The sequence below is a fragment of the Odocoileus virginianus genome, chromosome 16 (assembly GCF_023699985.2).
Source record: "Odocoileus virginianus isolate 20LAN1187 ecotype Illinois chromosome 16, Ovbor_1.2, whole genome shotgun sequence".
Lineage (NCBI taxonomy): Eukaryota > Metazoa > Chordata > Mammalia > Artiodactyla > Cervidae > Odocoileus > Odocoileus virginianus.
Genome location: NC_069689.1, coordinates 32359604 through 32375983, shown reverse-complemented (window position 1 = coordinate 32375983; position 16380 = coordinate 32359604). Strand labels below are relative to the sequence as shown.

General features: G+C 38.1%; 1 protein-coding gene across 1 annotated transcript in view; it reads left to right on the top strand.

Moving 5' to 3' along the window:
• Window positions 1–16380, top strand: part of AKAP6 (A-kinase anchoring protein 6) — a 486146-nt gene that overhangs the window by 356401 nt on the left and 113365 nt on the right. The window contains exon 9 of the mRNA XM_020870415.2: window positions 8441–8561. Within this exon, the coding sequence (XP_020726074.2) occupies window positions 8441–8561 (121 nt within the window). The remainder of the gene's footprint in view (window positions 1–8440; window positions 8562–16380) is intronic.

Here is a 16380-nt window from a genome sequence, read left to right as displayed (position 1 = left end):
AAAATTATATATATCCAGGGAAACACACTGGGTCCTGGGAGGGATTTCTCCGGTAGTTCTTTCAGGAGGAGACAGGCCTCTGAGATACTCCATCTCTTCCCTGGTGCCTCAGATGATTAAGAACCTGCCCGCAATGCGGGGGACCTGAGTTTGATCTCTGAGTTGGGAGGATCTCCTGGAGAAAGGAATGGCAACCCACTCCAGTATTCTTGCCTGAGAAATCTCATGGACAGAGGAGCCTGGCGGGCTACAGTCCATGGAGTCGCAAAGAGTTGGACATGACTGAGCAACTAATACTTTCATAAGAGAAACCAAATTCCCAAGGCAATTTTTTGATGTAGGCTGCAGAAGTAATGTCAAAGCACAGTTCAGTTAAGAGCCAATCTACAGGATAGATGAAGTCATGTTGGGAGAGATCTCCATAGTAATTCTTCCACAAAGATTTTGTTAGAGATTGGGTGGCAGAGAGTTATTCCTATGTTATTTACCTCCTGAGCTTCCCAGGTGGCACAGTGGTAAAGCATCCACCTGCCAAGGCAGCAGACACATGAGGCAGGAGACATGAGTCTGATCCCTGGGTTGGGAGGATCCCCTGGAGGAGAATGGCAACCCACTCCAGTATTCTTGCCTGGGAAATACCATGGACAGAGGAATCTGGCAGGCTGTAGTCTGTGGGGTCTCAAAGTCGGCCACGACTGGAGTGACTGAGCACACATTTTTATCCCCTGCCCTAACCTTGAGGGTAAATATTCTCTGTGCTATGCTTAGTCACTCAATCATGTCTGACTCTTTGCAACTCCACCCACCAGGCTCCTCTGGCTATGGGGATTCTCTGGGCAAGAATAATGGAGTGGTTTGCCATACCCTCCTCAAATATTCTCTATTGCTTGTTAAATCTTTGAAAACCAGGGAAATATAGGATAGAGTAGACTTTTCACAAAAGGCTGAGCTGCCTAATCCTCAGCAGTGTGCCAGAAGCAAGTCTGGATCCAGGCCCTCTAACACATCGACAATGACATAGAAAGGTTTATCTCTCTCTCTTTTTTAAACAACGTTATCTCTTGCTTTGTCTTCAGATATACAGGTTCTCACATTTGTGTTAGAATCACTACCATTTCTAAATTCTTCAGAATGTTTTCAAGTTCTTTGGCTATACTTAGTCCAGTGTATTTGAAAATTTAGAGAGAGTTTTGACTTCCTGACAGCCTAACGGAATCCTCTAGATATATCCAGAAACTTAAATTAATACTTCTAATTTTGTGGCTAATCTTGGAGGTTAGAATTTTTTTGCTTTATGGATTGTATTTTAATAGCAAGAGTTTATGAACAGTCCATGAGACCATGAGAAAGTGGAGCCTATTGTTAACAAATCTGTAGGGTTGATTTTATTTTTCTTAGACATTTTCACATGTACATGGGTATATATGAGAATTCAGAAAATTACTACTGGAAAGAACTCCATATTCCTTTTTATTTATTAATGGCAAAGGCAGGCAGCTTTTCTCATGAGGAAGTGGCTCATGAATTTTCATTCAAAATAGTAAATTAGTGTCCACACTTTAATATGTTTAGAGTGGAAAGGGATTCTACATGCAACTGTGCATATCTGATTTCATGTCCAGAAAGCTAAATTTTATTCTTGAATGATATTGTGATTGGACTAGGTGCCACTCTTGTATCTCCCTGCTGTGCTTACATGACACATGGCATAGAGGATGATGGAAATTCTAATCAGTTATTAGTGTTTTACTTCAATAATATTAAACTGTATTTTTATGAGATTTTGCTACCATTACCTTTAGTGTCTTTTTTGAAAACCAGAGGCAAACTTCCTTGAGCAAATAATGTGAACAGTGAACACTTAGTGAATATTTGGGGAAAGAATCAATATGGTAAAGAAGCTAGGAAAATTGGATCACTTAACAGAAATTCCAACATAGACAAGCTAGTATCTCAGGAACTGATCTTGTGTTTTTGGATATGTTGATGTGAAAGGAACTATTAAGTTTACAAAAGATGGATACTTAAATGCTCCAAAATATGTATTACTCACCCTTAGTAGAAAAGCTTCCAGGGCTTTTTAGTATTATCTTTTCTTCAACTATAGGTTGCTCTATTTTGATGATTTCTTCATTTGGTGTCTGATTTAATCAAAATTCCTTAGTGGACCAAGCTGGAACCTCATATATTCACACACACCTTCCATTGATTTCACTTGGGTGAAACTTTATCTTTTAAGCAAAGTTTAAGTTGAAATGTTGAGTTAATGATGCTCACTTTAAATATCAAAGGCTGAATGCATTTATGTATTCAAACACTTAGCTGGTCAAACATAACTCCCACCAGGGTTTAGAGGAAGGATCATTTCTTAAACTATGCCAGCCTCACAAATAATATATTGCTATCCAGTCTGCAAAAATTGATACTAAACAGTCTTGTTAGTATTTTATTTCCATGGTGAAAAATCCTGGAATCTTTTTTTTAAAAACCTGAAAAAGTTGAGAAAATGATGGATAAGATATTGGGAAATACTTTTGTTAATTATCATAGTAGTTAGCCCAAATTTAGAAAAAAAAAATACTAAAGAAAAAAATTACATGTTTATTTTTTCCATAGACTTGTCTCTGTCTTTATTAGAATTTCAGACCCTGAAATGAACACATAATTCTATATTTATCTGACAAAACCTAACTTTGATTTAGAAGACTTTTCATTCTCATAACATGATTGTGCTTATAAAGCTCCAAAACTGGTAATATCATATCTGCAATAGAATGTCCAACTCTTTTATTGTGAAACCTTCGGGTATATGGCAATTTAAAGGAAAAATATCCAAAAGAATATCACTTTGGTGATGTGTTTGATTTATAACACTGTCTTAGAATAGTGTACAAGTCTTCTTTGTAATATTTTCATAGAGTATAATGTATTCATAGAGTACTGAAAATGTATGCTTTGAGACCTTTTAACATCTAGGAGATTATATATTTGTATCAATCAGTTGACAGGAACCCAAGCACATTTACAAAGAAAATTTTTTGAGGAAAATCCTTCCAAAAGAGCAGTTCTTGTACTCATAGCCCTTAAAAGGTTCTGAACTATTTGCCACAATTTCAATCATCTCTCTCTCTCTTTTAAAAAGAGGTCATTTGTCACGAGGACTTCAAGGAAAAGTACCTGGTTCTGAAATCAGCAGATGGAATCAGCATATTCTGCAAAGAGTTATAGAACTAACTAGTTCTGTGCTACCCTTGATAAATTCACTCATCTATGATCTTTTCTGTTTTCCTGTGTGGTAGCTGGCTTTCCTTAGAAGATGTCTTTTATAAAATCACTAGTCTACAACATACCTTTGCAGGTAATAGAGGAACGTAAGCTACTACCTTTACCTCAGAATTTTCCTGCTATAATCAGCACATTAAATTATAGTCATTTGGAAGTTTTAAAAAAACAACAACAAAGAAATTCTAGTAATTTATTTCTGATTTGTTACAAAGTTATGTATTTGATTTCACTTAAATTTGGAAAACTGTCAGGTTTTTCCTAAGCTGTGAATTAACACATGGCAAAGAATCTGAAATCAGGCACAAGTGCTTAAAATATGTTTTTGTCTTCAGAATTAAGTTTCCATCCCTGGGTTGGGAAGATCCCTGGAGAAGGGAATGGCAAGCCTCTCCAGTATTTTCACCTGGGAAATTACATGGACAGAGGAGCCTGGCGGACCATAGCCCACGGGGTCCCAAAGAGTCAGACACTGCTGAAGTTACGAACACTTCCACTTTTCAGTATTAGGATCTGATGAGAATTTGTCCTTTGAAAAACACTAGTGCTGGTTCTACACTAAAGAAACAATATAAAGAACCAAAGCATTTACCATATCTAACAAACTCAAGCTTAAGTATTCTCAGCTAGGATGAAAACAGACGGGACTGAGGAATTGTGAATATTTTTGTTAGATTCATTCAGGACTTGCAGGTCTCCAGTGAAGATCATCTCAGATGAGCCTGAGGTACGTTTAACTGGAAGAAATGGCTTTTGTTCTAAGTCCTTTGATAGGGAGAATAACAGGAGGGAACAGCTGAATGGATGTAAAGACATGGTAAAGAGCTAGTAAAAAAAAATTTCATGATCCTGAACATTTTATCATCCTGTATGTAGTTTTCATCTATTTAAAATCTGTTCATAAATTTCCTTTAATTTTCACCATAGAAGCAAGATGTGAAAGGAATGAGAAGGCAGCTTACATTAATTGAGAGCATACTGCATATAATCATTTCAAGTAAGCAAATGTACCATTGTGTACTGAAGGCAAAATCTCACCTTCAGAATGAATGGGGAAGCCTGTCTGTATCACAGTTGGTGTTTGAGGATGAAATATTATCTCTATCATGTATTGCTCTTCTGAATTCATTCTTGCCCTACTAAAAGTTTTTGGTTTCATTATCTATATTCATTCATCATCATTTATCAAGTACTATCCTGGTCATTGATTATGCCAAAGCCTTTGACTGTGTAGATCACAACAAACTGTGGAAAATTCTTAAAGAGATGGGAATACCAGACCACCTTACCTGCCTCCTGAGAAATCTGTATGCAGGTCAAGAAGCAAGAGTTAGAATCAGACATGGAAAAACAGACTGGTTCCAAATTGGGAAAGGAGTACATCAGGGCTATATATTGTTACCCTGCTTATTTAACTTAGATGCAGAGTACATCATGCAAAATGCCAGACTGGATGAACAAGCTAGAATCAAGATTGCCGGGAGAAATATCAGTAACCTGAGATATGGAGACGACACCCCTTTATGGCAGAAAGTGAAGAGGAACTGAAGAGTCTCTTGATGAAAGTGAAAGAGGAGAGTGAAAAAGCTGGCCTAAAACTCAGCATTTAAAAAACTAAGATCATGACATCCGTTCCCATCACTTCATGGCAAAAAATGGGGAAACAATGGAAACAGTGGCAGGCTTTATTTTCTTGGGCTCCAAAATCACTGTAGATGATGACTACAGCCTTGAAATTAAAAGATGCTTGCTCCTTGAAAGAAAAGCTATGACCAACATAGACAGCATATTAAAAAGCAGAGACATTACTTTGCCAACAAAGGTCCAAAGATTCAAAGCTATGGTTTTTCCAGTAGTCGTGTATGGATGTGAGAGTTGGATTATAAAGAAAGCTTAGTGCTGAAGAATTGATGCTTTTGAACTGTGGTGTTGGAGAAGACTCTTGAGAGTCCCTTGGACTGCAAGGAGATCCAACCAGTCCATCCTAAAGGAAATCAGTACTGAATATTCATTGGAAGGACTGATGCTGAAGCTGAAACTCCAATACTTTGGCTATCTGATGCAAAGAACTAACTCTTTGGAAAAGACCCTGATGCTGGGAAAAATTGAAGGCGGGAGAAGGGGATGACACCGGATGAGATGGTTAGATGGCATCATCAACTCAATGGACGTAAGTTTGAGCAAGCTCTGGGACTTGGTGATAGACAGGGATGTCTGGTGTGCCGCAGTCTGTGGGGTCGAAAAGAGTCAGACACAACTGAGCTACTGAACTGAACTGATTCTGGGCATTAGGGATACAAAGATAAATTCACCCCTTGCCCTTGAATTGTTTAGTCATAATCAAAGCTTCTTTTTTAATCATACACGTATGGAAAAGAAAACAGGCTTCCTGATTATCACTTGCTGATTGATAATTTATGAGACTTTCTAATTACATACATCATTGGTATAACAACGGAAAAAACCTGGTTTTACGATCAGAGTTCAGGCTCTTACACACAATATTGTAGCCTTTCCTAAAAAATTAACATTTTCTTTAGGGAACAACATCTTGAAATAAATGCTGTTTTTCAGATTTCCTATTCCTCTCCCTTCTTTTAAGGGGCTTATGTGATCTTGTGATTCTGGGGTACAGTGAGGCCCTCTGGCTTAATGTGGCCCCTGGCTGCAGGCTGGTTAGGTTCTATGAAATGGGTCTTGCCCTGCCATTACATTATAGGTTGCAGCCGACATAGGCCTGTGGCTGTGTTGTTATCTCTTGGCTTGGTTCAGGAGGTATTTCCTGCTGACTAAGCTTCATCTCAGCCTTCACTGGCCCAGCCAGCTCTCTGAGGTCTGACTTCAGAGGCCCCCCTTGCTCTCCTTAGAGGTCATTGTGTCTTTGTTGCCATGGTAATGCCTCTGTCAAGTTCACCAGCTGAACTCCCAGAAACCTCATGGGAGGATGAGAGAACAGTCTCATCAAGGGGGAAGAGAATAGAGTAGCAAAGGGAGTCCTGACCACAACTCTCTGCAACATCCCCACCTCAGGTTATTGGGAGGGCATCGCTTAAGGCAATCTCCCAGACTACGTAGCAGGAAAAGCATCCTGGCTTTCCCTTTAGGTCTTAAGCCAAGAGAGAGGGGGGCACACATTTGAGCACCTGCTCCTCTTGCCTTTATTTCATTCTTGTTCTCCAAGTTCACTGAGATGGAAGTGGGGAGCCTTTCCCTTCCTTTATCTTTTGCTTTTAATATTCTCCTGGATATTCTCACCTATATGAGTATTAGGAGTATACTCTCCTAATTTGGGGGATAGCATGCCACCTTTCCCCTGTCTTTCCCCTGAGAGGTACAAGAAGAGAGAAACAGTAAACATAATTCAGGAGATATTTCTAAGTGATTGTGCCTGCCGTGTGAGCAAATGCTTATTAGTCATTCCTTATCAATCACTCACAGAATGAATTAAAAAAAAGCCTAACCGTTTATTGGTTCCTCTTGCAGTGGTTTTTGCTTGTTTGTTAGTATTTTGAAATGGGATACTATTTCAGATTTCATGTATGCTTGTAAGTCTTTACTACTCAAAGCATGATCTAGGAGCAGCAGAATTGCCAGTTGCCAATACTTACTTCAGAGTCTCAGACCCAACCCTAAAAGTATTGAGTCAGTATCTGCATTTCAACAAGATTCTCAGCTATGCCATATGCATAGTAAAGTCTGAAAGCACAGCTCTAGACCACCTTAGCCTTACCGAAGGTTTTGGCTACATCGATTATATCCATCACTGACATTCACTAAACATTTATTAATTCATTCTACGTGTTAGCCAATGATAAGCCTTGTCCTGGGTACTTATAGTTCTAATCAAAAAGCTTTATAATTATGGATAAGTAATTAAAATAAAATAGACGATTCTAGGTCTAGGCTCCATCACCAGATACACCTTAATTTTTTTGCATATCTATTAAGATTAAATTGTAAGTTATGAAAAGCAGATGTTCACTTTTTTGGAAAGTGGTCATTTCATGTATAGAAACAGGGACAAGGAGGTAATAAGATGCCCACTTGATAAGTTCAGATTCATACCTGAGGCTGCTGCTTCATTAGTACTGATAGCGTTTTGCTCAGAGTTTGACAAAACTCGAAGATTTCTTTTAGAGGGATGATTTTGGGGAGAAGGACAAAGTCATAGTTTTTTTTTCATTCTGCACTTTCATTTTCTGATCACAGTGTTTTAGAAGAATCTGAGCTTTACTTATTCACCAGGCTTTCAATAGAGAATCACATTAATCCTTTTAAGCTCCTTATTCTAATGATTTATTTTGTTGAAAACCATAGTGATCCTCCTTTGAATTTTAATGATTGCTGGCTATTCAGAGATTCATTGTTTTGACTTCCTGTCCTTACCTTTGTTTCCTACGTGTCTGTGGGGAACACCTGTCTAATACTGGATCTGCCCCTGGTTCTCACTGGCTTACCAGAGTCACTCAAGCCTATCTCTGAGTGTTAAGCTGAAATGCTGGCTACTCACCCATGACAATAAATGTAGGATATACGTTTGCAGAGATAGGCAGATAGACAGCAGAGGGACAGATAAATGATTGAGTCATTTCCCAGTGAAAATAATATTTTGGATATGGTAGTATATAGTGATCATATAGAGAAATTAGCTGAATTAGTATTCTTAATCATGAATATATTAGGACGCATGCAGTATCCATGGAAAATCTAGTCAAAGAGAAAGAGGTTTGAATGCTGAGAGTGCTATTTGTACCCCAGATTCTGGACTGGGTAATCTTCCCAAGGCACTGACCCTCCATGTCTCAGTCTGTTAAATACGGCAATGCTCTTTTTCAAGGACATAGTTCATTTTGTTCAAATTGTTTTGTTCAAATGCTGCAAATCCTCAGTAAGGGTGAGCGAATGGAAATAGCCATAATATGTCTCAGGTACAAGCATCAGAATTACATGTTATGTTTTCAAAATCTAAGAAAATGGCTATGTCACAAGCTCGAGTTCCTATCTGGCCCACTGTGTAACCACACTGAGAATTTTTCCTTCTTTTTCTACAGGTATCACCCAGGAACATCATAGGTTTTCAAGAATATATTATTCTAATACGAGATTTTTAACAACTACACTGTATTTATGCATAATACATTTTGTGCCTTATCTTCAGGCTTCTGGACTTTGATTCAGAATATCAGGAGCTCTGGGATTGGCTGATTGACATGGAGTCTCTCGTGATGGACAGCCACGACCTGATGATGTCAGAGGAGCAGCAGCAGCATCTTTACAAGGTTAGAGCTACCCTTCTTGCCTTTACCTTGCTGGGGAAGATCTGATTAGTCTGACAAGTCTTTCTCTCTCTCAGGATATCTTTTGCGTTCATTGTATGTATCATGGTGTCTATTAGAATTCCCTTCCCTGTCCCCAAACTCATTTCCATCCCCTGTGTGCTGACAGACGGCACCGACATCATAATTGCAAGAAAGTTCCCTTTATCACATTCTATTTGGTGTAATTCTATAGAAGGACAAAGATTTATCTTCAAGATGAATAGCAATAAATGAAACTGCATTAATAAATAGACTGAAACAAAATGAAGGATAAATGGACTGGTAACATTTAACAAAATGTATTGTTATTGGAGCACTCAGGTGGATTCTGTCCACCCCTCAGATCTTTCCAGAGATTAAAAAAAAAAAATGCCTTCCAATTGACTTGCTGCTTCCAGGGTACAGGGCTTGTCCAATTTAATGTTTATTAGTGTTACATAGCACAGACGTTGTCATATTAAGTCAATGCATTTGCATGTGATTTAAGAAAACTGGCTTGGAACTCACATATTGATTGCAGGCAATCCATCTAATAACTATTTATATTGTTTTCCATGTCTGTTAATTCACCCTTAGCCTACTGTGTTTCACCGATTCTACTTAAATTGTCTTAGAAGTTTTTGCAGAACAGTTATGTGATTTTGACTTGAAAAAATGGTTGCAATATTCAGTGTCTGAAAAAGCAGGTGGGGAGGGTAGAGGGACTTTCCACTGAAATATCAGGCTGCAGTAAATCTTCCTCATTTAGGCAATTTTTATTGGAGTAATTCTGACAGTTGTCATCCTTGAATTGCTTTGAGCATATGGCATATTTCAAAGAGCAGATTGTGAATCATAAAAAATAAAATTAATAACTAACCACAGAATCAGCAACAGTATAATGACAAGAAACAACTACCCTCTAGCTTTTTAAAATTTCTTATAGAATAAGAAGTACGTTCAAGGTCAAATAGAAGTTGTCTTCTTTCTTCTCCAATTTTTTATCATTTTAAGTTACCTTTCTTTAATATAGTATTTTAACTTCTACCTCCTCTAAAGAGACATATTTATTTTCAAGAGTGTGGTAGACTTTAATTTGTGTCCCCTGGGAATCATCTTAGTTAACAGAAGATATAAACTCTCTAGGGACTCAGCAAACGGTGATATTTTACTCCCTAAAGAATTCTGCCCAACGTTAATCAAGTTTGTTGACTGCTAGCTGTTTCCTGTATGGATAGCTGTCCACGTTAGCCACAAAGCTACCATCCTCTGACAGCACATATTGTTAGAATAACAATTTCAACCTAATGTAACCAAAGTGAGATGATTTTGTATTTCATGCTGGGATCAAGACTTACATATGAAAAATGCCTGTAAATCTATACTAATTGTCTGTTAATATTTGCTTTATTCCAAAGACTTAAGCATTAAAAGTCTAGGTAAAAAAGAAAAAAATAATAAAATGAAAGTTATCTAATCATAAGCCATTATCTCAGAGTTTACTGCATCCATGATACTAAAGAGCATTTTTTCTTGATGCATTTTGTATTTTGCACATAAACCACTATTTTTTTTAGAAACAGTGCTCTTCTTTGTCAAAATCGCATTCATATAATTTACATCACAATTAATAGGAAATCACTGAACAAAAAGTGCAGTCTTCTTTTGCTTGTGGTTTCCGTGTTAAGTGCTCTGCTTGCGAATTTCCATTCTGGCATATTGAAGGCCATTATTCCTCCCACTCAGTACTTCTGGAGTATAGTACTTTTCCAAACATTTTTGTACTGGGGTTCTTCATTTGTGACTTCATATGTGTCAGTATATCTAAGCTCATTAGACTCGCACTAATTTTGCATTTGACTTATAAACAAATTACAGATTAGGTTAGAAACCAAAGGCAATGCTACAGATTTGTGTAGTGTCTCTCTTTATATAAGCTCCCAAATTTTTCCAGAGATTTAGAAATCTCCAAAACAGTCTTAAGGATATTGATGAAGGACTCATTTAGAACTTGGAGTGGCTGCTGAGTTAGAAAAACTGATGGCAGAAAATTAATTTCAGGCCTTTGTCAAGAATCCCAAGGGATTCTCAGGTTAGGTCAATGTTTCCAGTGTCCCATTTCTCTTTCTAATCTGCTTTTCTAGGAATCAATTCAACTAATGCCTTGGGAAAGTGAGATTTGGAGACAGTTGATCACAGAGACCCCTAAAGGACTGAAGCTTTTCAGTTAGTCCCCAGACCTTTCTAGGCTTCTGATACCATTTGAGTCTACCTTAATCATCTTTAATCTTAATATTTGTTGGCCCTAAAAATTACCAACATGTCATCAACCTTTTTCACCAGGGGCACCATCGGCATTTGGGACAAAAAAATTCATTGTAGGTCTGTTCCTTCCACTACAGGGTATTTGTGATTCGTGTTCCTCCAATCATCGTGACAACTCAGTAGGACACCCAACTCTTTTCACAGAATTTTCATCTATCTCAGCTTGTCTATGTCATGTTCATTTGATAAAATGCATGTGTAACAGTGAGAAAAATGCTTTCCATTGGTATACTTTATGTTATTTAGCAAAGCATCTTACATAGTTGATATTGAACTAATAATTGTTGAATTATAACAATTAAGGATGACATTGAAGTTCACTATCCCTGCTATTAATGAAAAGAATAAGAGTGAATAGCTTTTAAGAGAGACTTCCACCGAGTTATGGTAAGTTCCCAGGAACTGTAGATCAGGACAGTTATTCCTGTTATCGTAGAATTTGAAACTTTTGTCCTCCTCTCCTTGGTGAGGAGTAGGGCTCTCTCTATTTCATCACTCAGCTGATTTCCTGGCATGGAGAGGCATGCCCACACCTCAGTTCTGCATTGCTCAGTCCTAGGTTGATTCCTTGTGGTATTGGAGAAGACTCTTGAGAGTCCCTTGGACTGCAAGGAGATCCAACCAGTCCATCCTAAAGGAGATAAGTCCTGGGTGTTCATTGGAAGGACTGATGCTGAAGCTGAAACTCCAATACTTTGGCCACCTCATGTGAAGAGTTGACTTATTGGAAAAGACCCTGGTGCTGGGAGGGATTGGGGGCAGGAGGAGAAGGGGACAACAGACGATGAGATGGCTGGATGGCATCACCAACTCAATGGGCATGAGTTTGAGTAAACTCCAGGAGTTTGTGATGGACAGGTATGCCTGGCGCGCTGCGATTCATGGGGCTGCAAAGAGTCGGACATGCCTGAGCAACTGAACTGAAGTGAACTGAGGTTGATTCCTGAAGTTCACGTTTGTAAGTGTTACGTTAGAGGAATTTAGTAAGATGGTAGTCAGAGAGTATGAAGTTGTTGTTGTTGTTTTTTTTATTAGCATTTTCAGCATTAGGTACTACCTGTCTGACTTTTATATTCTTGTCTCTGCTAGAAAATCATGTGACTCCTAGATATGGAACTTCAGATAAAGACCAGACAATTCATTCAGCAGACCTCCTGAGTGGAGCGTGTGTTGTAATATCTTGGTTACTCCAAACCACCAGAATGCTCAAGGAACTTTGAAGGGGAAAGAATTAGTTTTGAAAGGCAAAGAATACATTGATGCAACCTCACATAATTTAGACCCTTAATATTACAATGGGCTATAAAGTGGATTATCTGTTTAAAAAACTTCTTGGTATTTTCAGATTGTTAGAAATTTAAAATCATTTTCTTTCTGATTGGTTTTAAATTGCTGGGCATTAAGAATGACCTGATTCTTATTAAAAAGTAACCACTCCCTTAAATATATTTTCTTCTTTGTTTGGAGACAGTGAGACATGCTGCCAATGTCTGTCCTTCCCCCTTCTTGGTCTGGCTCAGTGTCAGCATGGGAATCCTCTGAAGCTATTTTCTAATAAACATTGGCAGTATCAGCAGCTTAGAAAACACAAAGGTAGTCTTTTCTCATTTCTTTCTTCCTCAATTTGAGAATCACCTCCAAGGAGAATTTACTCCCACTCTCTCACTTTCTTTCTCTTCATTCCTCCTACCTTCCTAAGTAGGACAATTTAATTTGTCAAAAGTAACACTGTGATTTTGAAAGTTCAGCTCCTATTTGGACTAGCATTACGAAGCCAGAATTCATAATCACAAGGAGCTGTCACTCTGCTGGTCTGCATGTGCATTAACTATTAATGGAGAAATATTTAAAACCCACTTGCCAAGGAAAAGCTTTATTTTCCATTCCTACAGATCAAAGGTGGCATTATTCTTTGGCTCAGAGAAGCTCAGGACAGCTCCTCCCCCATCCTGTACATTTTATAAACTGAGTGACCTGGAAGCATCTCCATGATGGGAGAGTTGGAGCCAGCTCTGCCTGTTGCTGCTGTCCACAGCAGAGGCAGCCAGGCCTGGAGGGCCGTGAGGCTGTGCCCTGCCAGGGGCTTCATTCCAGGCCCCAGAGCACTGCTGTCTCTGCCACCTACAAAGCACAGGTGACAGAGCCCCTAATCATGCTGGATGTTTCAGAGATGAAAGGGTTTCAGAGATAAAGGGTTAATTCCAAGAGCCAAATTCAGGAGTTACGGCTGGTGTCTATAGTTATTGTTGAACAAGAGCTGTTTTCAGATAATATAAAAGTGAAAGTGTTAGTCGCTCAGTCATGTCCAACTTAGCCCACAAGGCCCCTCTGTCCATGGAATTCTCCCAGCAAGAATACTGGAGTGGGTTGTTATGCCCTTCTCCGGGGGATTTTCCTGACTCAGGATTTGAACCTGGGTCTCCCGCATTGCAGGCAGATTCTTTACCGTCTTAAGCCACCAGGGAAGCCCTCAGAAAGTATGAAGCTCACTAAAATACCACATTTAGAGATTTGTACCTTGAGTGAATGCCTTAGCTATTCCACATCAATAAAAGATTAGATTATATTACTTCTAAGGGGTTAAAAATAACTCTTCTAGCTTAAAAATAATATAATACTGACACTTCAACCAAGATATATATGCTTTCAGGGAATTTACATGGAAGGTGTTATACTTAATTTAGGAGGTTAGTTATTCATGTTTTCTGCTTTTGTGGGAAAAATCCAAGTGTCCTATATCTTTCTCCATTGGTGTAAGTATTATAAAAAATGTATCCTGTGTGGAAAAGGAAAATTCATTCATTCTATATGATACAGTGCTCACTAAACATAGTCATTTTTATTTTGTTATTGGCTTGAGGTTGTTTATAAGACTTCACGGGCTTTCCGTGTGGTTCAGTGGTGAAGAATCCGCCTGCAGTGTAGGAGCCGCAGGAGACGTGGTTTCAATGCCTGGGTCAGGATTCACCTGAAGCAGGGAGGGCATGGCAGTTGACTCCAGTGTTCTCGCCTAGAGAGCCCATTGAAAGAGGAACCTGATGGGCCACAGTCGTAGGATTGCAAAGAGTCAGACACGACTGAAGTAACTTAACATAGCATAAAACCTCACAGGAAAATAATAAAAATATGTTTAATTTATAATTACAAATCAGAAATGGGAAAATACGTGTAGGCTGGATTCTGCTTCTGTGAGAAGAGTTAATATGTAGTCACATAGACTATAAAGTCCTACACAACTACTAAAGATGATCCTAAAGGTTTTTCTGGGTTTCCTGGTAGTGAAAGCAAAGAGGGAGATAGGCAAAAAGAAAAAAAAGAGGGAAATAGGCTCAGATGATAAATTTACATTTTCCATGAAAAAAAAGTATATTTCCTTGGAGAAATTAAGTTTATTTTGATACTTAGAAATGAAAATATCTTCTGCTAGGATTTTTTTTCTTAATACAAGGGATTAAAATGGTACAATAGAGAAATGGCTAACCACAATTATTTCTTACAGGTAGACATAATACTTCTGACAAGTAAGTTAGTTATGTTTCTTCTGACTCTTGTTGCCAGGTAATGCTTAGAGACTTTGATAGCTCTCATCCGTAAGTGGCTTTTTTCAATGATAGTTTGGCCAGATGGAATTAATGAAAGGATATCAGTATTGTATACTGGAAAAGAAGAGGTTATTTGTAAAATGAGAAAGAAATGTAAACATTGAAGAGATGGAAAAACAGTTGAAATTAGTTAAGACAAAGTTAACCAAAGGAAAAAAAGAATAAAAGAGTAAATTACCTTCATGGGTAGACAAATGAATAGGTAAGAAAATGCTAAAAAATCAAATACAGGCAAGCTTTTAAAACCAAAACACTGAAAAAAGAATTGTTTCAGGGGGGAAAAAAAGGCCAGACAAGAGTAAGGGGTAAATTTTAAAAGGAGAAAATGTTCCTTTAGAGAATTTAGATGTGTATTAAAGACAACCAATGTGACTTTTAGAATAAACATGTGTATGGAATGGGATAAGAAATTCTAGGGAATAAGAAATATAGTGTAAAAAAAGAAAAATGGGACATAGTTGACTTATTTTGTTTTTATAACTATTGATGCCAAAATGATGTTGTCATAGCTATGAACTGATCATAGAAAACTGATTAATCATGCTAGTCCTATATTTTGTAAACTCAGCTGTCTACAATAGTTCTTGTTCATTTTGTTCTGGATTATATTGATTTGTATAATTTTAAATGTGGCTTGAGACCTTTGTGCCTGTACTTGAGCTCTTAAAAATGTAATGGTAGGCTGGTTCAGGGAGAAGGCAATGGCAACCCACCCCAGTACTCTTGCCTGGGAAATCCCATGCATGGAGGAGCCTGGTAGGCTACAGTCCATGGGGTTGTGAAGAGTTGGGCACGACTGAGCGACTTCACTTTCACTTTTCACTCTCATGCATTGGAGAAGGAAATGGCAACCCACTCCGTGTTCTTGCCTGGAGAAGCCCAGGGATGGGGGAGCCTGGTGGGCTGCCATCTATGGGGTTGCACAGAGTCAGACATGACTGAAGCGACTTAGCAGCAGGCTGGTTCATGGTCCAGGTCACGGTAACTAGGCTTAAAATAGAAGAAAGCCCATTAACTTTTTTTTTCTAACTTACGTGTTGGTGTACAGAATAGAAGTACATGTCAAAAAATTAAATTCTGTTAATTAGGCTTTATATTGGAATTTCAATATCCAAATTTTCTACCTTGATTGTTCAAAGGAAGCAAATTACTAGTTAGTGAAGCAGTCAAGGTAAAAATGTACCAAGTATATCAGACACAAGAACCTAATGATAATTTTTTACCTCTTTCCCAGTAGATTAATTGTAGAGCTTAATTGTATGTTAGATTAAAACTCCATTAAGATAAGAAGAATATGCTTAAAATCATTATAATATTGCAAAAAACATTATCTAATCGTTTTTAAAGCAATCAGAATGGAAAAACCTAGGCTATCTCCACTGCTGTCTAGAAGTGAATTTGTTGTTCCATTTTTTCAAAGTTCAAAAAGTCCTTAGATTTGCTGTCATATTAATTTGGGCTTTGATGAATCAGTGTTTGCTTTGAATACTTGAATGAATATATATATATATGTGTGTGTGTGTATATATACATATATATATATGTATATGTATATTTTTTCTTTTCTTTTTTGAGAGCGGGTAAAACTTATCCTGAAAACGTTAGAAGAAAAAGTAGATGAATGGGATTTCTAAACAATATATGAAACACTATTTATGCTAGAGCTTATAATACCTATTTGCATCGCTTTTTTAAAAGGGGGGGGGAAAAAGAAGGATGTTAAGAGAATAGTATGCCAAGAAATAGCTGGCTCTGTGTGCAGAGGGGCAAGGAAGGGAAGCCCCGCCAGCAGTTTTTGTCTCTGGCGGGTGAGCTGCTGTCCGGAAGGTGCGCTGGCTCTCTGGGCAGCCTCAGCTGTATTGTACTGCTCCCTC